At 46.9% G+C, this 24,667-nt stretch overlaps 1 protein-coding gene across 2 annotated transcripts in view; it reads left to right on the plus strand.

The window, feature by feature from the left end:
• The window catches only part of pde3a (phosphodiesterase 3A, cGMP-inhibited), a 457,973-nt gene that overhangs the window by 378,788 nt on the left and 54,518 nt on the right, over positions 1 to 24,667 (plus strand). For both annotated transcript variants that reach the window (XM_072562234.1, XM_072562235.1), the window contains 2 exons: positions 19,048 to 19,133; positions 21,655 to 21,845. In XM_072562234.1, the coding sequence (XP_072418335.1) occupies positions 19,048 to 19,133; positions 21,655 to 21,845 (277 nt within the window). The remainder of the gene's footprint in view (positions 1 to 19,047; positions 19,134 to 21,654; positions 21,846 to 24,667) is intronic.

Raw genomic sequence — 24,667 nt, forward strand, 5'->3', positions numbered from 1 at the left:
GCCCATCAAGTAGGCTGCTTTGACCTGGATGGTGTTAAGCTTCTTGAGTGTTGTTGGGACTGCCCCCATCCAGGCAAATGGGGAGTATTCCATCACACTCCTGAACTTGTGCCTTGCAGATAGTGAACAGGCTTTGGGCAGTCAGGAAGTGAGATACCCTCTGCAAGATTTCTAGCCTCTGACTTGCTCCTGTAGCCATTGTGTTTATGTGGTGAGTCTAACTGAGTTTCTGGTCAATGTTAACTTCCAGGATGTTGATAGTGGGGAATACTGCAAAGAGTACTCCAGCTGTTGCTTTAACTTACACCCTGTACATTTTCATCATAACCTTCCATCTCTTTTTTTTCAATGCCTCAGCTAATGAAGGCAAGTACTCCACGTGCCACTTTAACTATTCTATCCACTTGGTCTGCTGCCTTCAAGGAGCAATGTAAATGCACACCAAGGTCCTATTGAGTCATAGACATGTACAGCACAGAAACAGACCCTTTAGGCCAACTTGTCCATGTCGACCAAATATCACAACCCAATCTAGTCCCAGCCCAGCCCAAAACACTCCAAACCCTTCCTATTCAAATACCCATCCTTTTAAATGTTGCAATTGTACCAGCCTCCAACATTTCCTCTGGCAGCTCATTCCAAAAATGCACTCGCTCTGCCTGAAAAAGTTGCCCCTTAAGCCCCTTTTATATCTTTCCCCTCTCACCCTAAACTTATGCCATCTCGTTCAGGACTCCCCCACCCCAGGGAAAAGACCTTGTCTATTTACCTTATCCATGCCCCTGATAATTTTATAAACCTCCATAAGGTCACCCCTCAGCCTCCAATGTTCCAAGGAAAAAAATCCCAGCCTATTCAACCTGTCTCTATAGTTGAGATCCTCCAACCCTGACAACATCCTTGTAAATCTTTTCTGAACCCTTTCAAGCTTCACAACGCCTTTTCAATAGGAAGGAGACCAGAATTGCATGCAATATTCCAATGACGGCTGAACCAATGTCCAGATACAGCCACAACATGATCTCCCAACTCCTGTAGGAGAAAGTGAGGACTGCAGATGCTGGAGATCATAGCTGAAAAATGTGTTGCTGGAAAAGCGCAGCAGGTCAGGCAGCATCCAAGGAGCAGGAGAATCGACGTTTCAGGCATAAGCCCTTCTTCAGGAATGAGGAGGGTGTGCCAAGCAGGCTAAGATAAAAGGTAGGGAGGAGGGACTTGGGGGAGGGGCGTTGGGAATGCGATAGGTGGAAGGAGGTTAAGGTGAGGGTGATAGGCCGGAGACGGGGTGGGGGCGGAGAGATAAGGAAGAAGATTGCAGGTCAAGAAGGCAGTGCTGGGTCCGAGGGTTGTGACTGAGATAAGGTGGGGGGAGGGGAAATGAGGAAGCTGGAGACATCTGCATTCATCCCTTGTGGTTGGAGGGTTCCTAGGCAGAAGATGAGGCGCTCCTCCTCCAGGCGTCGTGTTGCCATGGTCTGGCGATGGAGGAGGCCAAGAACCTGCATGTCCTTGGCGGAGTGGGAAAGGGAGTTAAAGTGTTCAGCCACAGGGCGGTTGGGTTGGTTGGTGCGGGTGTCCCAGAGGTGTCCTCTGAAACATTCCGCAAGTAGGCGGTCTGTCGCCTCCAATGTAGAGGAGGCTACATCGGGTGCAGCGGATGCAGTAAATGATGTGTGTGGAGGTGCAGGTGAATTTGTGGTGGATATGGAAGGATCCCTTGGGGTCTTGGAGGGAAGTGAGGGGGGAGGTGTGGGCGAAAGTTTTGCATTTCTTGCGGTTGCAGGGGAAGGTGCCGGGAGTGGAGGTTGGGTTGGTGGGGGGTGTGGACCTGACGAGGGAGTCGCAGAGGGAGTGGTCTTTCTGGAGGTTGATGGGGTAGTAGGTGAGGACCAGTGGGGTTCTGTCCTGGTGGCGATTGGAGGGGCGGGGTTCAAGGGCGGAGGAGCAGGAAGTGGAGGAGATGCGGTGGAGAGCATCGTCAACCATGTCTGAGGAGAAATTGCGGTCTTTGAAGAAGGAGGCCATCTGGGTTGTTTGGTATTGGAATTGGTCCTCCTGGGAGCAGATGCAGCAGAGGCGAAGCAATTGGGAATATGGGATGGCGTTTTTACAGGGGGCAGGGTGGGAGGAGGTGTAATCTAGGTAGCTGTGGGAGTTGGTCGATTTATAACACGGATATTCACTATATACCAACCGACTCCCACAGCTACTAGACCACACCTCCTCCCCCACCCTGCCCCCTATAAAAACACCATCCCATATTCCCAATACCTTCCCGTCCGCCTCATCTGCTCCCAGGAGGACCAATTCCAATACCGAACAACCCAGATGGCCTCTTCTTCAAAGACCGCAATTTCCCCTCAGACGTGGTTGACGATGCTCTCCACCGCATCTCCTCCACTTGCTGCTCCTCCACCCTTGAACCCCGCCCCTCCAATTGCCACCAGGACAGAACCCCACTGGTCCTCACCTACACCCCACCAACCTCCAGATACATCTGTGGGCGGCACGGTGGCACAGGAGTTAGCACTGCTGCTTCACAGCGCCAGAGACCCGGGTTCAATTCCTGCCTCAGGCGAGTCTCTGTGTGGAGTTTGCACATTCCCCCCGTGTCTGCGTGGGTTTCCTCTGGGTGCTCCAGTTTCCTCCCACAATCCAAAAATGTGCAGGTTAGCTGAATTGGCCATGCTAAATTGCCCGTAGTGTTAGGTGAAGGAGTCAATGTTGGAGAATGGGTCTGGGTGGGTTACGCTTCGGTGGGTCGGTGTGGACTTGTTGGGCCGATGGGCCTGTTTCTACACTGTAAGTAATCTAATCTAATACATCCTATCATCCTTCGTCATTTCCGCCACCTCCAAGCAGATACCACCACCAAGGATATATTTCCCTCCCCTCCCCTATCAGTGTTCCGGAAAGACCACTCCCTCTGCGACTCCCTCGTCAGGTCCACACCCCCCACCAACCCAACCTCCACTCCCGGCACCTTCCCCTGCAACCGCAAGAAATGCAAAACTTTCGCCCACACCTCCCCCCTCACTTCCCTCCAAGACCCCAAGGGATCCTTCCATATCCACCACAAATTCACCTGCACCTCCACGCGCATCACGACGCCTGGAGGAAGAGCGCCTCATCTTCTGCCTAGGAACCCTCCAACCACAAGGTATGAGTACAGATTTCTCCATCTTCCTCATTTCCCCTCCCCCCACCTTATCTCAGTCCCAACCCTCGGACTCAGCACCGCCTTCTTGACCTGCAATCTTCTTCCCGACCTCTCCGCCCCCACCCCATCTCCGGCCTATCACCCTCACCTTAACCTCCTTCCACCTATCGCATTCCCAACACCCCTCCCCCAAGTCCCTCCTCCCTACCTTTTATCTTAGCCTGTTTGGCACACCCTCCTCATTCCTGAAGAAGGGCTTATGCCCGAAACATCAATTCTTCTGTTCCTTGGATGCTGCCTGACCTGCTGCACTTTTCCAGCAACACATTTTTCAGTTCCCAATTCCTGTACTCAATACTCTGACTGATAAAAGAAAGCATACCACTATCCTATCTACCTGCAACTCTACTTTCAAGGACCTATGAACCTTGCACTCCAAGGTCTCTTTGTTCAGCAGCACTGCCTAGGATCTTCCCATTAAGTGTATAAGTCCCGCTAAGATTTGCTTTCCCAAAATGCAGCAGCTCGTATTTATCTAAATTGAACTCCATCTGCCACTTCTCAGCCCATTGACCCATCTGATCAAGATCCTACTGTAAGCTAAGGTAACCTTCTTTGCTGTCCACTACACTTCCAATTTTGGTGTCATCTGCAAACTTACAACTATATCTCTTATGTTCACATCCAAATTATTTATGTAAATAATGAAAAGTATTGGACCCAGAACCGAACCTTGTGGCACTCCACTGGTCACAGGCCTCCAGTCAGCAAAACAACCCTCCCACCACCACCCTCTGACTTCTACCGTTGAGCCAGTTCTGTACCCAAATGGCTAGTTCTGCCTGTATTCCATGAGATCTAACCTTGCTAATCAGTCTTCCATGGGGAACCTTATCGAACGCCTTACTGAAGTCCATATTGATCACGTCCACTGCCATCATCAATCCTCTTTGTTACTTCTTCAAAAAACTCAATCAAGTTTATGAGACATGATTTCCCATGCACAAAGCCATGTTGACTATCCCTAATCAGTCCTTGCCTTTCCAAATACATGTACATCCTGTCCGTCAGGATTCCATCCAACAACTTGCCCACCACCGACGTCTAGCTCACCGGTCTATAGTTCCTTGGCTTGTCTTTTCCACCTTTCTTAAACAGTGGCACCAGGTTAGTCAAACTCAAGTTTTCAGGCTACCTGTGACTATCGATGATACAAATATCTCAGCAAAAGGCCCAGCAATCACTTCTCTAGCTTCCCTCAGAGTTCACAGGTACACCTGGTCAGGTCCTGGGGATTTCTCCACTTTTATGCATTTCAAGACATCCAACACTTCCTCCTCTGTAAGATTGACATTTGTCAAGATGTCACCATCTATTTCCCTACAGTCTATATCTTCCGTATCCTTCTTCACAGTAAACACTTGTTCTCCCTTGCTTTGTTAGTCCTCCCAAAATCAAGAATTTCACATTTTTCAGGGCTAAACTCCATCTGACTAGTCTGTTTCTATCTTCCTGTCATCTGAAGCTAAGAACATCGGCAACTCTTACCTGGCCTGCTGTAATTGTGACTCTAGAGTAATGACATTGCAATTGACACTTCATTTCCTTCTGGATAATTAGGGATGGGCAATAAATGCTGAATAAGCCAGTGACATCCATATCCCATGAATGAATAATCAAAAAAGACTATGTTTGTCCTCATTCAATAAAGTTACAGGCAACATTTCAATGCCTGCTTGAGAACGAGGGCCATTTTAGAGCATTGTATGTGGGAAAGTGTTAATATATTTCAAAATGTATGACCTTGGAAAGTTACGAGCAAATAAAAGCAATGATTACATCTGAAATTTTAACTTGTCGACTGAGATTGCTCATAAACTCTCATTGTTTACATACTCGCCTTTACTAGATTAAGCATCATTCACAAATTCAATTTGACTGTCCTATCTCATAAACTTGAGTGCTTCACAGATAATGCAAAATAATTTGCTCAGTCTATCTGGATGTTCAAAGTTTGTGAGAAGATTTGTAGCTCGGGTGCTCGTTGTTGTGGTTCTGTTCGCCGAGCTGGGAATTTGTGTTGCAGACGTTTCGTCCCCTGTCCCCTGTCTGACATCCTCAGTGCTTGGGAGCCTCCTGTGAAGCGCTTCTGTGATCTTTCCTCTGGCATTTGCAGTGGTTTGAATCTGTTGCTTCCGGTTGTCAGTTCCAGCTGTCTGTTGCAGTGGCCAGTATATTGGGTCCAGATCGATGTGCTTATTGATTGAATCTGTGGATGAGTGCCATGCCTCTAGGAATTCCCTGGCTGTTCTCTGTTTGGCTTGTCCTATAATAGTAGTGTTGTATAAAAAATAGTAGTGTACAAAATCCCATGCAAAGACTGCACAAAACACTACATAGGACAAACAGGAAGACAGCTAACGATCCGCATCCATGAACACCAATTAGCCACGAAACGACATGACCAGCTATCCTTAGTAGCCACACACGCAGATGACAAGCAACATGAATTTGACTGGGACAACACTACTATTATAGGACAAGCCAAACAGAGAACAGCCAGGGAATTCCGAGAGGCATGGCACTCATCCACAGATTCAATCAATAAGGACATCGACCTGGACCCAATATACTGGCCACCGCAGCGGACAGCTGGAACTGACAACCGGAAGCAGCAGATTCAAACTACGATAAATGCTGGAGGAAAGATCACAGAAGCGCTTCACAGGAGGCTCCCAAGCGCTGAGGATCTCACCTAGACAGGGGACGAAACGTCTGCAACACAAATTCCCAGCTCGGCGAACAGAACCACAACTATCTGGATGTTTCCAAAGATGGCATAAATGTATTTCCTTCTTATTAATATGCAATATAAAACAGTACAGCGCAGGAACAGAACATTGTGCCAAACATGGTGCCAAATTAAAGTAATCCCTTCTGCCTGCCCTTCTGTCCATATCCCTCCATTCCTTGCATATTCATGTGTTTATCTAAAAGTTCCTTCAACACCTCTATCATACCTCCCTCTGCACCTGGAAATGCATTTCAGAATACTACCATTCTCTGTGTAAAGAACATGCCCCTCGCATCTCCTTTGAACTTTCCCTCTCTCACCTTAAATGTCTGCCCTCTAGTTTTACACGTTTCAACTCTAGGGAAAAATCTTCTGACCGTCAACCCTATCTATGCATCTCATAATTTCATGAACTTCTGTCAAGTCTCCTCTCAGCCTTCACTGTTCCGGAGAAAAGAACCTGAGAAAGGTATGCTGGTCTGTACGTTGTTGGCCTACCTAGCACAGTAATTATTCTTGTCTTGTCTTCACTTTGTGGAATTGTAGAACAGATACACACCATTTGACCCATCATGTCCATCCTAGCTCTCTACAGGCATTCAGTTAATCCCAATCATTGGCCATTTGCCCATAACCGTGTAATTATTGTCTTTTCGAATGCTCATTCCCTTTTCAAAACCATAGTCGAATCAGCCTCCATGAGATTTCCGAACCATTTAGTCCTGATCCTGAATGCTTACTGTGAGACTAAGTTTTCCATCATGTCACTGTTGGTTCTTTTGCCAGTCATCTTAAACTTGTGCTGTCTGGTTCTCAACTGTTCCACTAATGGGATACCCTGTCTAGACTCTTGATTCTGCATTGCTGCATCAAATCTCCTCTCAGACCCCTCCAGAGAAACAATCCCGGCTTCTCTAGTCTGTTCACATAAGGTACAATTACAGCATTTAAAAGGCATCTGGATGGCTATATGAATAGGAAGGGTTTAGAGGGATATGGGCCAAGTGCTGGCAAATGGGACTGGATTAGGTTAGGATAACTGGTCAGCATGGACAAGTTGGACCAAAGGGTCTGTTTCCATGCTGCACGTCTCTATGACTCTATAACTCAAGTCTCCCAGTTCCTGGAAACCTTCCCATAAACCCTTTCTGCACCATCTCTGAAGCCATTGCATTAAAGAGAGGGGGAGGTAAACAAGGGAATGGCAGGCCATGGCGGAAGAGAAGCTGAAAAACGTGAGAAAGAGATCAGAGGGTGGCAGAGAATGGGAAGGCTGTGCTGAAAGCAAACCACGTGCTGTGCTGCGTCCTGACGAAGGATGCTGACCTGAAACATCAGATTTCACGCTCCCTTGTCCGACGCTATCTGACCTGCTGTGATTGTACAGCTCCACATTTTATTAGATTAGATTCGGCCCAACAAGTCCACACCGACCCACCGAAGCGCAACCCACCTATACCCGTACATTTCCCCCTTACCTAACACTACGGGCAATTTAGCATGGCTAATTCACCTGACCTGCATATCTTTGGACTGTGGAAGGAAACCGGAGCACCCGGAGGAAACCCACGCAGACACGGGGAGAACGTGCAAACTCGACACAGTCAGTCGCCTGAGGCGGGAACTGAACCCGGGTCTCTGGCACTGTGAGTCAGCAGTGCTAACCACTGTGCCACCCTGCCACCCATGTGATGTGATAATAGGCCGGAGAAGGCTGAATATGGGTTGTGTGTATGTGTGTGTGTGTGTGGCGCGCTGAGCCTTGCTTGAACACTGCAGCAAGAACACAGTAGTGGTGACTGGAAGCTTTGGGACCTTTTTACAGCCTATGAGCTCTGGGGTCCTGATCACTGCTTGTGCGAGCATAGACTTTAGAAAGATCATTATTATCTGTCTGTTGTCTTCATCAGTAAAGAATTAGCCAAGTGTCAGGAATTGAAGGGGAGAGACGTTAGGGCTAATTGCAGTAATGAAAGTAGGAATGCAAGCATAAAGCTATTGTATGTGACCTCCCCGCAGCACTGAAAGAACATTTATTTGAACAAGGTTTGCCATTAATATCTTGGAGCAATCGTTCACCCAGCTCCTTCCTCTGTCATGAATGAGATAACAGACTGTGCACATTCTACATCTCCCACATTCCCACGTTCTATCCCTGTGCACATTCTACCCCTAGTTACCTGATGAAGAAGCAGAGCTTGGAAAACTTTTACTTTCAAATAAACCTGTTGGACTTTGTCCACCCCAATCCAACACTGACCTTGCCAAATCATGGCTACCTCTCCGATGTAAGAGGTGATTGGGTTAGATGTCTAGCCATCTATTCAAAGGCTGAATTAAGTTGTTGGCATAACATATCAGGGAGTGTATTTGTCACATGACACAGAACATGGTATAACTTCACACATTGTCATAATACACACTGCAAATTGTTTCTGTTACCACCAGAACTATGTCACATCAGGCACTAAAGATACCAGCGAAGATAACACACTAAGGAATGCCTATGTACTAAGTGTATATAAGATAAACATTTGGACAGGATGGTAATGATAGTAATGTACCCAGCCATTAGGAACTCATCCTCACCACCAACTTCATTCAGAGTCATAGAGATGTACAGCGCGGAAACAGACCCTTTGGTCCAACTTGTCCATGCTGACAAGACATCCCAACCTAATCTAGTTGCGTTTGCCAGCACTTGGCCCATATCCCACCACACCCTTCCTATTCATGTACCCATCCAGATGCCCTTTAAGTGTTGTAATTCTACCAGCCACCACCACTTCCTCTGGCAGCTCATTTGATACATGCCTCTGAGGTCCCTTTTAAATCTTTCCCCTCTCACCCTAAACCTATACCCTCTAGTTCTGGACTCCCCCACCCCAGGCAAAAGACCTTGTCTATTTACCCTATCCACACCCCTCATGATTTTATAAACCTCCATAAAGCCACCCCTCAGCCTCCAACAGTCCAGGGAAAACAGCCCCAGCCTATTCAGCCGCCCCCTATAGCTGAAACCCTCCAACCCTGGCAACATCCTTGTAAATCTTATCTGAACTCTTTTCAAGTTTCACAACATCCTTCCTATAGCAGGGAGACCAGAATTGCATGCATTATCCAATAGTGGCCTAACCAATGCCCTGTACAGCCACAACACGACCTCCCAACTCCTATACTTGATGCACTAACCAATAAAGGAAAGCATACCAAACGCCTTCTTCACTATCCTATCTACCTGCAATTCCACTTTCAATGAGCTATGACCCTGCGCTCCAAGGTCTCTTTGTTCAGCAAAACTCTCCAGGACCTGAACATTAAGTCCTGGTCTGATTTGCCTTGCCAAAATGCAGCACTTCACATTTTTCTAAATTCAATTCCAATGCCACTCCTCAACCCATTGGTCCATCTGATCAAGATCCCATTATACTCTGAGATAGCCCTCTTCACTGTGCACTACACCTCCAATTTCCAAACTGGATCACGGAGCTGCAGTTATCAATATACTCTCTTTAATGAACATTTACAGAAGAGTTAGCAGATATTTCATTGAAAGAGGGAAAGGGGTGGGTGGTCCTAATAAGTATGATACTTTTAGATATGGTTTATGGACAACAACTTGCATTCATGCATTTTTTTTACCCTTTGGTTGGATATGGGTACCACAGACGAGGTTAGCTTTTGGGATCCACCCTTAAATGCCCTTGAATTGAATGGCAGGCACATAAGAGTCAACCACATCGCTGGATCAAGACCAGATGAATCAGATAGGTTGTTCGAACAATTCCTGAACTTTCATAGGCCCTGTGAGTTTCACTTCCAAACTGAAAGTCAGTTATTCAGTTATGGATTGAATTTAAATTCCACCAGCTGCAACGATGAGGATTTAAGTCCATGTGCCCAGAGCATTAAGCTGGATCCCTATGCCATTGTCTTGCCAAAGGCATTGCATTTTTAATGGTGTAAAGTGTCTCAATGTGTTTCACAGGGGTGATAGCAAAGACAGCGAGCTGCAACAGGAGTCATTTGAACTGGTGAGGTTGGATTGAAGGTGGCAAGGAGGAAGTGAGAGGAGTAAAGAGAAAGGTTCTTATAGGTTAGGGGATTTCAAGAATGTGGGACCTAGATATGCCACTGGTGATGTGATGAAAATCAGGATGTGGAAGACACCAGGATTGAAGAAATAAAGCTGAAGAAGATTCCAATCATAGGGATTTAGTTTTATGACGGTGCTCAATTCTCTTTAATTTCTTTAAAATTTGATTTCCGTTTTGTTCAAGAAAGCAAATATCTGAGTGAAGCTTCCGATAGAATAGTGCTTTCAGAATGTCTATTTTAACCTGTTACTGATTTAACGTTGAGGTTTTCAGAGCTGATTTCACTGTTTTAAAACATCTACCTCTGATCATTTATCATTCGAAACAGAACGCTCTAACGAGCAGAGGGTCCCAGTAACAAAGCCCTGAATTGCACTTGGATTGCCAAAGGAGATACTGATGGTGCAGGAAGTGACTGTCTCAGCAGTGACCTGCATTATAAAGCAAGCAAAGCTGTTTAAGATCACCCTAACATAACCTGACAGCTGTTACGTAAATAACTCCAGCAGATATTTATTTAACTGAACATTATAAAATGCAATGCAATTTCATGAAATCAACATTCCGTCCCAAACAAAATAAAGGTTGAATTTGACCCAGTGAAGGAAGCTTCTTGTGGTTGGAGTCATATTTGGCATACAAGAAGATGTTCAGGGTTAGTTAAGGTCAGTCAGTAGTGTCCGAGGTCACTTGCGTTGAAGTTATTCATTCACCTTCAGCATTTTTACCAGCAATATTGCTTTCTCGTGAGCTCAGATATGGGATAACTAGTGAGTGACTGTGGAATTGTTACCCTCCTGTCACATCTCTGGTAATGAAGTAGCCCCTGGTGTACAGCAGGGCCTTGTCAGATTACAATACAACATGATGGCAGGTCGTTCAGCCCCAAATTATGACATGGTGGCTCAGTGGTCAGCACTGCTGCCTCTTAGCACCAGAGGACCCAGGATTGATTCCAACCTTGGGCGACTGTCTGTGTGGAGTTTGCACATTCTCCCTATGTCAGCATGGGTTTCTTCCCACAGTTCAAAGATGTGGACATTAGGACGTTATGGGCTAAATTGCCCATAATGTGCAGACTAGGTGGATTATCCATGGGAAATGCAGGATTACAGGGATGGCCTGGTCTTTGGAGGGCCAAAGTGAACTCGATGGGCTGAACGGCCTGCTACCACACTGTAGGAATTCAATGACTCTAACCTGAGAACATTATGGCCTTACCCTTCTGTAGTGTTGATTGTCATGTTTTATTAATGTGAATGCCTCCATCTTTCTAATTGTCCATATTTCAAGAATGTAGGCAAGACGTTCTTTGGTGTAATATCTACTGGCTTTTATGCATATTTCACTTTTGCTGTTTGATGTGCTACTATTAATCCAAATCATTATCTCATCAACATCTTCCACCTTCCAGCACTCTTCTCCCCCAGTAAAAAATAACATATCCTCAAGGTGAACAAAGCACAGACTCAACCAATCTAGGTTCAAACCCAAATTTCAAACATTTGTAAAGATGCTGTAAATGTGTAACAAGCCGAAAGAATGGTGGGGAAACTCAGCAGTTCTGGCAGAGAGAGAAAGGGAGTTCCTTCAGTTTTGAAGAAGAGTCAAAATTGGACGCGAAATGTTGATTGTTGTTTCTATCTCCGTAGATGAGTCGAGTTTCTCCGGCACTCTGTGGCTAGTTTCACCCTCCAGTCTCTGACTGACCATTCATCTGAAGTTTACCCTGATAGCCCATGAATGTTTCACTGACTGTGTACTTTCTGTCAGATCTGAGTATTGGTATCAGGGCTATTGTCTTTGGCCTGCGCACTCGGCAACAACATTTTTGTCACAACTCGTAACCTATAAGATTTAGCAGTTAGAGTTAAATTGACGCTGACTGATATCTGAGATGAAAGGGTTATCATTTGAGGAAAGGTTATAAAGTCGTACGGCACGGAAGCAGACCCTTTGGTCGAAGTAGTCCATGCTGAACATAATCCCAAACTAAACTGTTCCCACCTGCCTGCTCCTTGCTCATATCCCTCCAAACCTTTCCTATTCACATATTTATACAAGAGTCTTTTAAATGTTGTAATTGTACCCACATCCACCACTTCCTAAGGAACTTCATTCACATGTGAACCACCCTCTATGTAAAAAAAAGTGCCCCTCCCTCATGTCTTATTTTAACTCTCTCTCCTCACCCCTTAAAAATGTGCCCCCTAGCCTTGAAATCCCCCATTCTAGGGAAGACACCTACCATTAACCCTATCCATACCCCTCATAATTTTAAATACTACTGTAAGGTCACCTCTCAATCTCCCACCTCCAATGAAAAAAGTCCCAGTCTGTCCAGCCTATTTTTATAATTCAAAACTTTTGTACCTTGCAACAGCCTGGTAAATCTCTTCTGAACACTTGCCAGCTTAATAATATCCTTCCTGTAACTGGTTGACCAGAACTGGACAGAATATTCCAGAAGAGGCCTCACTGATATCCTGTGCAACCTCAACATGACTTCTCAACTCTTATACTTAAAGGACTGAGCCATGAAGGCAAGCGTGTCAAGTGCCTTTTTAGCATCCTATCTATATGTGATGCAAACTTCAAAGAATTATGTACCTGTGCCCCAGGTCCCTTTGTTCTACAACACTTCCCAAGGCCCTATTATTGATTGTATAAACTTACTTCATTTGTTGTACCAAAATGTAATACTGCCCATTTGTCCAGATTGAACTCCATCTGCCATCTTCCAGCTCTATGACCCATTTGCTCAAGATCCCAGAAAACCTGCTTCACTGTCTACAATGCCACCAATTTTGGTGTCGTCTGCAAATTTACTAACCATGCCTTCCATATTTACATCCAAATTATTTCTATAAATAATAACAAGAGAGGATCCAGAACTGATCCTTGTGGAACACCGCTGGTCACAGGCCTCCAGTCTAGTTGGAAACATTGCACCTGTAACCACAGGGGTTTAGAAGAATGACAGGAATCTTATTGAATCATGTGAAATCCTGAGGGAACGTGACAGTGTGGCTTCTGTAAGGATGTTCTCCTGTGTGGAAGAGATTAATACCAGGAGGCACAATTTAAAGTCAAGGGGGATCTCCAAATTAAGGCAGGAATGAGATGTGTTTTTCCCCCTGTAAACACTGACACATTACCCACGGGAGGCCTCCCTGTAAACACTGACACAGTCCCCACGGGAGACCTCCCTGTAAACACTGACACAGTCCCCACGGGAGACCTCCCTGTAAACACTGACACAGTCCCCACGGGAGACCTCCCTGTAAACACTGACACAGTCCCCACGGGAGACCTCCCTGTAAACACTGACACAGTCCCCACGGGAGACCTCCCTGTAAACACTGACACAGTCCCCACGGGAGACCTCCCTGTAAACACTGACACAGTCCCCACGGGAGACCTCCCTGTAAACACTGACACAGTCCCCACGGGAGACCTCCCTGTAAACACTGACACATTACCCACGGGAGACCTCCCTGTAAACACTGACACAGTCCCCACTGGAGGCCTCCCTGTAAACACTGACACAGTCCCCACTGGAGGCCTCCCTGTAAACACTGACACAGTCCCCACTGGAGGCCGCCCTGTAAACACTGACACATTACCCACGGGAGACCTCCCTGTCAACACTGACACATTACCCACGGGAGGCCTCCCTGTAAACACTGACACAGTCCCCACTGGAGGCCTCCCTGTAAACACTGACACAGTCCCACAGGAGCCCCCTGTAAACACTGACACATTACCCACGGGAGACCTCCCTGTAAACACTGACACAGTCCCACAGGAGCCCCCTGTAAACACTGACACATTACCCACGGGAGACCTCCCTGTAAACACTGACACATTACCCACGGGAGCCTCCCTGTAAACACTGACACATTACCCACGGGAGACCTCCCTGTAAACACCGACACATTACCCACGGGAGCCTCCCTGTAAACACTGACACATTACCCACGGGAGGCCTCCCTGTAAACACTGACACATTACCCACGGGAGACCTCCCTGTAAACACTGACACAGTCCCCACGGGAGACCTCCCTGTAAACACTGACACAGTCCCCACGGGAGACCTCCCTGTAAACACTGACACAGTCCCCACGGGAGACCTCCCTGTAAACACTGACACAGTCCCCACGGGAGACCTCCCTGTAAACACTGACACATTACCCACGGGAGGCCTCCCTGTAAACACTGACACAGTCCCCACTGGAGGCCTCCCTGTAAACACTGACACAGTCCCACAGGAGCCCCCTGTAAACACTGACACATTACCCACGGGAGACCTCCCTGTAAACACTGACACAGTCCCACAGGAGCCCCCTGTAAACACTGACACATTACCCACGGGAGACCTCCCTGTAAACACTGACACATTACCCACGGGAGCCTCCCTGTAAACACTGACACATTACCCACGGGAGACCTCCCTGTAAACACTGACACATTACCCACAGGAGCCTCCCTGTAAACACTGACACATTACCCACAGGAGGCCTCCCTGTAAACACTGACACAGTCCCCACGGGAGACCTCCCTGTAAACACTGACACAGTCCCCACGGGAGGCCTCCCTGTAAACACTGACACATTACCCACGGGAGACCTCCCTGTAAACACTGACACAGTCCCCACGGGAGACCTCCCTGTAAACACTGACACAGTCCCCACGGGAGACCTCCCTGTAAACACTGACACATTACCCACGGGAGGCCTCCCTGTAAACACTGACACATTACCCACGGGAGGCCTCCCTGTAAACACTGACACATTCCCCACAGGAGCCCCCTGTAAACACTGACATATTCCCCCCAGGAGCCCCCTGTAAACAGTGACACATTCCCACAGGAGCTCCACTGTAAACACTGACACATTACCCACATGAGCCCCCCTGTAAACACTGACACATTCCCCCCAGGAGCCCCACAGTAAACACTGACACATTACCCACATGAGCCCCCCTGTAAACACTGACACATTCCCACAGGAGCCCCACTGTAAACACTGACACATTACCCACATGAGCCCCCCTGTAAACACTGGCACATTCCCCCTTGGAGCCCCCTGTAAACACTGACACATTACCCACAGGAGCCCCCTGTAAACACTGACACATTACCCACAGGAGCCCCCTGTAAACACTGACACATTACCCACATGAGCCCCCCTGTAAACACTGACACATTCCCCCCAGGAGCCCCCTGTAAACACTGACACATTCCCACATGAGCCCCCTGTAAACACTGGCACATTCCCCCCAGGAGCCCCCTGTAAACACTGACACATTCCCCACATGAGCCCCCCTCTAAACACTAACACGTTCCCCCCTGGAGCCCCCTGTAAACACTGACACATTCCCCACATGAGCCCCCCTGTAAACACTGACACATTCCCACATGAGCCCCCTGTAAACACTGGCACATTCCCCCCAGGAGCCCCTGTAAACACTGACACACTCCCCACAGGAGCCCCCTGTAAACACTGACACATTCCCCACATGAGCCCCTGTAAACACTGACACATTCCCCACATGAGCCCCCCTGTAAACACTGACACATTCCCCACATGAGCCCCCTGTAAACACTGACACATTCCCCACAGGAGCCCCCTGTAAACACTGGCACATTCCCCACATGAGCCCCCCTGTAAACACTGACACATTCCCCCTTGGAGCCCCCTGTAAACACTGACACATTCCCACATGAGCCCCCTGTAAACACTGGCACATTCCCCCCAGGAGCCTCCTGTAAACACTGACACACTCCCCACAGGAGCCCCCTGTAAACACTGGCACATTCCCCCTTGGAGCCCCCTGTAAACACTGACACACTGCCCACTGGAGCCCCCTGTAAACACTGACACATTCCCACAGGAGCCCCCTGTAAACACTGGCACATTCCCCACATGAGCCCCCCTGTAAACACTGACACATTCCCCCTTGGAGCCCCCTGTAAACACTGACACATTCCCACATGAGCCCCCTGTAAACACTGGCACATTCCCCCCAGGAGCCCCCTGTAAACACTGACACACTCCCCACAGGAGCCCCCTGTAAACACTGGCACATTCCCCCTTGGAGCCCCCTGTAAACACTGACACACTGCCCACTGGAGCCCCCTGTAAACACTGACACATTCCCACAGGAGCCCCCTGTAAACACTGGCACATTCCCCCTTGGAGCCCCCTGTAAACACTGGCACATTCCCCACATGAGCCCCCCTTTAAACACTGACACACTGCCCACTGGAGCCCCCTGTAAACACTGACACATTCCCCACATGAGCCCCCTGTAAACACTGACACATTACCCACAGGAGCCCCCTGTAAACACTGGCACATTCCCCCTTGGAGCCCCCTGTAAACACTGACACATTCCCACAGGAGCCCCCTGTAAACACTGACACATTCCCCACTGGAGCCCCCCTGTAAACACTGACACACTCCCCACAGGAGGCCTCCCTGTAAACACTGACACATTCCCACAGGAGCCCCCCTCTAAACACTGACACGTTCCCCCCTGGAGCCCCCTGTAAACACTGACACATTCCCCACATGAGCCCCCTGTAAACACTGACACATTCCCCACATGAGCCCCCCTGTAAACACTGACACATTCCCCACATGAGCCCCCTGTAAACACTGACACATTCCCCACATGAGCCCCCCTGTAAACACTGACACATTCCCCACATGAGCCCCCCTGTAAACACTGACACATTCCCCACAGGAGTCCCCTGTAAACACTGACACATTCCCCACAGGAGCCCCCTGTAAACACTGACACATTCCCCACATGAGCCCCCCTGTAAACACTGACACATTCCCCACAGGAGCCCCCTGTAAACACTGACACATTCCCCACATGAGCCCCCCTGTAAACACTGACACATTCCCCACAGGAGTCCCCTGTAAACACTGACACATTCCCCACATGAGCCCCCTGTAAACACTGACACATTCCCCACATGAGCCCCCCTGTAAACACTGACACATTCCCCACAGGAGCCCCCTGTAAACACTGACACATTCCCCCCAGGAGCCCCCCTGTAAACACTGACACATTCCCCACATGAGCCCCCCTGTAAACACTGACACATTCCCCACAGGAGTCCCCTGTAAACACTGACACATTCCCCACAGGAGCCCCCTGTAAACACTGACACATTCCCCACATGAGCCCCCCTGTAAACACTGACACATTCCCCACAGGAGCCCCCTGTAAACACTGACACATTCCCCACATGAGCCCCCCTGTAAACACTGACACATTCCCCACAGGAGTCCCCTGTAAACACTGACACATTCCCCACATGAGCCCCCTGTAAACACTGACACATTCCCCACATGAGCCCCCCTGTAAACACTGACACATTCCCCACAGGAGCCCCCTGTAAACACTGACACATTCCCCCCAGGAGCCCCCCTGTAAACACTGACACATTCCCCACATGAGCCCCCCTGTAAACACTGACACATTCCCACAGGAGTGTCCTGTAAATATTGATATTTACAGGACGCTCCTGGAATGTGTAGCTTCTTGTGTGTTGAAGTGGCACTCTTTTAGGGAAGTGAAGAGTATTCCATCATATTTCCATATGATGGAAAAGATGTGCGAAGTTACTCTTTGCAGAATTCCCATCCTCTCACCATCTGATGTAACTGCAATATCTGTATGGCTGATCCAGATTAGTTTCTTAGATTTTGATTTTGGGGCATTCAGAAAACGTCATTGGATGTCAAGTTGAGATGGTTATATTCTCTGTTGTTGGCGCTAGTCATTGCCTGTGTGGTGTGGGTGAGTATTAACTTGTACTCATCAGCTTAAGCCTGAATGTTGTCCAAGTCTTGCTGCACATGGGCACTGACTGCTCCAGTATCTGATGGGCTGCAAATGGAACTGAAGACTATGCCATTGGTGAACAAACTCATTTCTAACCTAATTATTTAGGGAAGTTCTTTAATGAAGCATCTGAAGATGGTTGGGCTGAGGAGCTCCTCCAGAGATATCTTTACATTTATATTGTACATTTCACATAAATATTCATCTCCTGATGATTCACAAATAAAGGAATGGACATGTCACGGCTAGAACTGGAATGAGGGAGAGCTCAGTTGTTGAAACGAAAAAATTACTGAGAGGAGAATGGGATTCTAGAGATCGGGCTCTGGATGTGGAATGACAGGGGAGTGGGATGACTGATGGATGAAAGATCACTATCAAAGGGTACAGGAGGTGTGTTAGCCCACAGGCACAGAAGGATTTAGATTAACACAAGTATTTTAAATTCAACATATTGAGGAAGTAACGCTGCGACACATTGTTGGCTAAAGTATGGATTTGTACCTGTGATTCCACATTATCCTGGTGTGTTTTCTTAGTTCTACAAACTGAAGAGAGCATCAGACTCTTAATTACAGGAATGGAATCACACTTGCATCTCTTCTTAATCGAGTGACATTGGCAAAGCTTTCAAATGTATCTCCTGCTCATTCTCTTGGAATGTAATAATCTGACTTTGAATATGAAATCAATGAAAATAACATTTAGCTTTACGTTCTGAAAACATTCTTTACAATGTCATACCATAAGCCACATACAGGCCACAGTCATGTAGTCATCCAACAATATAAAACCATTTTAAGAAGCCCTTTAGTTCACTGAGAGCAATGAACTGGTAATGTGTTAGAAAATCAGATGTACCTCGATTGTTTTCTAGCTGCAGAAATCTGACTCAGCATCTTTTTACATGACCGCGTGCAGCCATGTTCTTTCAATATGTTGTCAACTGGGCTCGTATTTAAACAGGTCGACTACCTTGCTCTGTGAATCAGAAGTCACATGACATCAGGTTATAGTCCAACAGGTTTATTTCTGTCCTACATCTGCATTTTTACATCATTGCTCTGTTAGATGATTGTAAACTTCATTATTGATAGACTTCATTTTAAAACTCTTTCTATTCAATTTTGCAGCTGTGGCCGACCCTTCAGCAAGCTGACGCACTCGGACAGCATAGCAGATCGAGTTGATGCACCAGCCCATTCACTAAACAGGACTGGTAAGCTTCTATTGTCAACGTTCACTGCACTGTCATGAACTACACTTTAATGAAGATGCGCCTGATGGTGGTAGTTTTATTCTATCATTGGAGACTCTAGACCGTATGCCAAACAATGCAATATTCCTGTGGTCTGTTGTACTGATTTTACTGCTACTGATGTCGAATACACTCAGTTACAGGGCTCTCAGTAGGAAGGGTTTGGGTGTTGGTTGGGTGTCTTTGAATGCCTGCATCCTTCAACTCAAAACCATGATAGCAACGTGTAGTTATTCTCCCATTCTTGAATTTATCCTCTCCACATATCAGGAGAGGGGGGAGGCAGTTTTAGAGTCATAGATTCATGCAGCATGGAAACGGTCCCTTCAGACTGTTGTGGACCAGGCCAGACACCTCAAAGTATTTGAAGAAGGTAGCCTAGACCCTAACTTTTTCTTATTTTCAAGGCAGATGTGAAGTGGGTATTCCAGATGTGATGCAGCTAGTCAAACCACTCAGCTTTAAGCGAAACAACTTATTTAAACACTACAGTTGAAACACGAACAAAAGAAAGCAGAATTTAGAATAACTTAACTATTGGAAAAGTTTAACCGACCCGATACAGTAACTATTACTAATTAACGGTTCCAGAACAGCAACATCTCATAAACATACCCCTTGGCAAAAAGATAAGTTCAAACACAGATTCTTATAGGCAGGAGGGCACAGCACTAAGAGAGAGATCTCAGAAGAAAGTCAGAGGAATCCTTTACTGAAGCTTGCAACTCCCCTGGACTCTCACATCTTTGGACTGCTACGGCTAAAAACAAACTAGAAAAAACCTGAACTGGGAGAATTGGCCACTTCCTTTCATTGTTAAACTCTTTAACCCCCTAGACTCCTCAGCATCTCTGCCTTTATGACCTCTCTTCAAAAAAACCAAAGACAAAATTACCTTTTTAAAGAGACAGCATCATCACAGATCGAACCAGTCCATGCTGAGTATCATCCCCAACTAAACTGGTCCCCCCTGTTGCACTTGGCCCATATCCCTGCAAACATTTCTTACTCATGTACTTATCCAAATGTATTTTAAGCATTGTAACTGTACCCATATCCACCACTTACTCAGGAAGTTCATTCCACACGTGAACCACTGTCTACGTAAAAAAGAAATTGCCACTCATATATTTTTTTAATCTTTCTCCTCTTTAAAGATATGCCTGTGGCCACAACCCGTGCCAGAGTCCTTTTTTGACTCATTCATGGGATTGAGCATCATTTGCAAAGCCAGGAATTGTTGTCCATTCCTAATTTCCTTTTCAGATTTAATGGCAAACCTGTGCTGTGCATGTTCCCCTATCATGCAGAGAGTGGGGAATGTCCCTGGATTTTGACCCAGTTATGGTAGAGGGGGAATGTTGACATAGTTCCATGTTTGGGTGTTGGGTGATTTGAAGAGGAACTTGCAGGCAGTGATGTTTCCTTGCCTTGGTCCTTCTGCCATGGGTCACAAGAGTCATAGAGATGTACAACAGACCCTTTGGTCCAACTCGTCTGTGCCGAACAGATATTCTAACCTAATCCAGTCCCGTTTGCCGGCACTTGATCCATATCCCTCTAAAACATTCCTATTGATATACCCATCCAGATGCGTTTTAAATGCTTTAATTGTACCAGTTTCCATTGGTCTGGCAGCTCATTCCATACAAGCACCACCCTCTGTGCAAAAAGGTTGCCCCTTAGGTCCCCTTTATATCTTTCCCCTCTCACCCTGAACCTACACCCTCTAGTTTTGGACTCCCCCACTCTAGGGAAAAGACCTTGTCTGTTTTCCCTATCCATGCCCCTCAGGAATTTATAAACTTCTATAAGGTCACCCCTCAGCTTCCGATCCTCCAGGGAAAAACAGCCTTAGCCTATTCAGCCTCTCTAACCCAAGCAACTTCCTTGTAAATCTTTCTGAACACTTTCAAATTTCACAATATTCTTCCAATAGGAAGGAGACCAGAATTGTGCATGATATTCCAAATGTGCATGATACAGCCACACCACGACCTCCCAACTCCTATACTCAATGCTGTGTCCAATAAAAGGAAAGCATACCAAACACTTTCTTCACTATCTTATCTACCTACAACTCTACTTTCAAGGAACAATGAACCTGCACTCCAAGGTCTGTTTGTTCGGCAACACTCCCTAGGACCTTACCATTAAGTGTACAAGTCCTGCTCTTGGTGAGTTATTACAGAGCATTGTGTAGGTGGTACGTACTTTGCATCAGTGGTGCAGGAAATGAATATTGGAGCTGGGGAATGGGGTGTACATCAAGCAAGCTTTTTTTGTCCTGGATGGCATTGAGTTTCTTGAATGTTCTTGGAGCAATCGGAGAGTACTCCTGATTTGTACCTAGTCGATGGTGGAGATCAATAAAAGGTCAGGTTTTAGCCTGATTTCTGGCGATGAATCCCAGAGCTATCATTCAAAGGATGAGATATAAAAGGCGATGGGATCATTCCTGATGAATATTTGTTCCTTGCAGAGGACCCTGCACAAGCAACATCTGACTACGACAGCACCCACGAGACAAACAATAGTGACAGCAGTGACATCACACAGAACGATGATGAGCAGGAGTCTTGTTCAAAAGGATTGGTTCAATCCCTCAAAAGTTCCGACTGCAGAAGCTACAGGCCCGATAGCCTTATGTTGCACCATTTGATTCCGGCTGAGGTATGTCACTGGAATGAGTTTGTTTTGAAAGAAGGGACGCAGGGTTGATGCTTTGAACAGCTCTCCTTGCCTCAATGGACTGAACCCTGTTTGCGAGCGACATGGTTCAGGAAGCCATGGGATTCGGTATTTTTTATAAAAAGGCAGCCAATGCTCATGCAGCAAACCTCAAACCATAACATTCTCACATTTCTGCTGTCACTTCAGCAGGTGTCTCAAAGTCCCCTTTCAAAGGAATTCCATGAATAAACGTTCTCACAATTAGCAAGAAACTTGGATAACAAAATACTAGTTTTAGCCTCACCTCTCCCCAAGGGAAGGGGCTTAACGTGTATGCAGTAAGTATCTAGGTTAGTTTGTTCTCAGAGTAGGATAAAAGGTTGGCACAACATCGAGGGCTGAAGGGCCTGGACTGTGCTGTACTATTCTATGTTATATGTTTTATGTTTACAAGCAGTTGCCTATTTAAAGTTCCTATAAGAGGGGGGATATAAAACTAGAATGTGGAGGATAGTCACTTTAATCCATCTGTTCCAACATTTTACGTTGTACCTCTGGGATGGCTGGGAGTTGAACGCAGACCTTCTGGCCCAGAGGTTAGGACACTACCACTGTGTCACTGAGTTTCTGATCTTGAATCGCAAGGTGCAGAGCGCTCTCCCTTCCACCATGGGACCCAGTGCTTTAGAGACTGGATAAGCTGAGGGAGGGGGCCTGCAGCCCATTGCAGATTTCAAGGATGAGCCTCTCTCTGCTGGGCCACCTCATGCTCCTTCAGTAATTCGGATGGCAGCCCAGGCTCTCAGGATGAGAGGGAATACTGCCAGTCTCAGGATTGTGCTCCAACCTCATATCCTGTAGGCCCTGGCTGTGGTAGGTGGTGGGGGATGGGAGAAGGGATGGGAGCCAGTGAGGAGAAGTGGAGAAGGGTGGGAAGAGGCCATGGGGAAATGTAGAAAGAATGGGAGGGATGGAGGAGAGTGAAGAGGGCTTTGGGGCATGGAGAGGAATGGAGGGATTTGAGGAGCAGTGGAGACTAAAGATGGGTGGAGGGGCATGGAAATTGGTGGTGGTGTTTGAGGACAGGTGGAAGGGCATGGGGATGAATGGATGGGTTTAGAAAGAGTCACCTGGAGGAATGGATGGGCATGGGAAGGAGTGGAGTGGCATGGAGAGGATTCGAGGAGTCTGGTGAGGGTTGGACTTGGCGGTTTTGATTTGATTTATTGTAGTCACATGTACCTCAGTACAGTGAAAAGCTTTGTTTTATGAGCAACACGGACATACAGATCATACGGTGTTTAGACAGAGCGAAGCAATGGGTTAGACAGCACAGGAGGTGGGCAAAACAAAATCAACATAATTTGAAGTTAGAGAGTCCATTCAGCGTCTCATAATGGCAGGGAAGAAGCTGTACTTGAACCTGCTGGTACGTGTGTTCAGGTTTCTGTATCTTCTGCCTTTCGGAAGTGGTTGTTGGAGAGTATCACTGGTTTGGGAGGGATCTTTGATGATGAGAGAGGTTTGAAGAGGGATGGAGGGAGTTGGGGAGGAGTGGACAGGCATGTGGAAGGGATGGTTGAGGATTGTTGGACAGGCCACAGTAGATGTAGATATGCGAGGCATCTAATTGATATGGTGGTGAGAGTGATGGGCGGAGAGTAGGGACAGAGTTGCCCTCCATTTCCCAGGGCAACAGCATGCCAGGCTACATGTGGAGGGTAGGCCTCTTGGACTGCCTGTCAGATCAGAGCACCATGTGACTGGCCATGTGCTCACACTACACCTGACCCTTACCCTCCCCTACCTGTGGGTGGCCATTAAAATTCAGCCCTAGGCTCTTCTTCGACATAACAGGCAGCAGATTTCACAGCCTGAAACCACTGCTTTAATAACAAAATTAGAATGAAGGAAACATATGTTTCTTTAAGATTTACATCTTTACTTTTCAAATTATTTCCCAACAAGCTCAACAGGCTAGGGGAGTTGGGAGATAAACTGGTCCATTGTGCTATCCAGTGGCCAAAATCAGCAACTACATGCAAAGTCAAGGGAGCCCTGATAGACCTGTCCTGTTCACAGAAAGCCACAGTTAATAGTAAGACCAATTCCATGTGCTGCAGAAGAAAAGCATGTTGAAATGTTAAAGTGTAGTCAGAAAGTGAAAGGATGTGTTAAAAGTTTCAACGAATTTTCAGCCTGTGGAATTATGCAGTGAGGCTAACATGTGATTGTTTGTCCTCAGTTCCCTGATACCATGAGTAATTTACTAGGACGCTCGGAGCTAGCAGCTCCAAGTCCACAGAACGTGAGTCACACGGAGGCCAGCCCAAGGAACAGCAGCTGTCATTCCGTGATGGGAGTTGAAAGTTATTTTAGAGTGAAGAGCAGGCAGGAAAACGAAAGGCCTACCCTCCTCATGTAGCCTGGCATGCTGTTGCCCTGGAAAAGGGAGGGCAACTCTGTCCTGACTCTCTGCCCATCACTCACAACAGATCAGCTGTTAAGTGGGGGAGCAGTATCAATGAACTGAATGGGCCTAGCCCTACCCTTATTTCTTATAACTTTAATGAGGTGTAGTACCTTAAGGAAAATATGACAATCAATATAAACTCTTTTTTTCATTTCCAGATTATTTTTAACTAATTTTACATCTTCAAACTGCCTGGTAGAAAATTGAATTCATTTTCTATGAATTATTGATTCATTAACCTAACTAGCTTATTACTATATCCAGTCAGGGTATAGAGAGTTAAAATTTATAATGACATGAGATGGCAAGACTTAAGTCTTCCTGTGCAGTGAGATTTAGAGGCTTTATG

Source organism: Chiloscyllium punctatum, chromosome 44 (assembly GCF_047496795.1).
Source record: "Chiloscyllium punctatum isolate Juve2018m chromosome 44, sChiPun1.3, whole genome shotgun sequence".
NCBI lineage: Eukaryota > Metazoa > Chordata > Chondrichthyes > Orectolobiformes > Hemiscylliidae > Chiloscyllium > Chiloscyllium punctatum.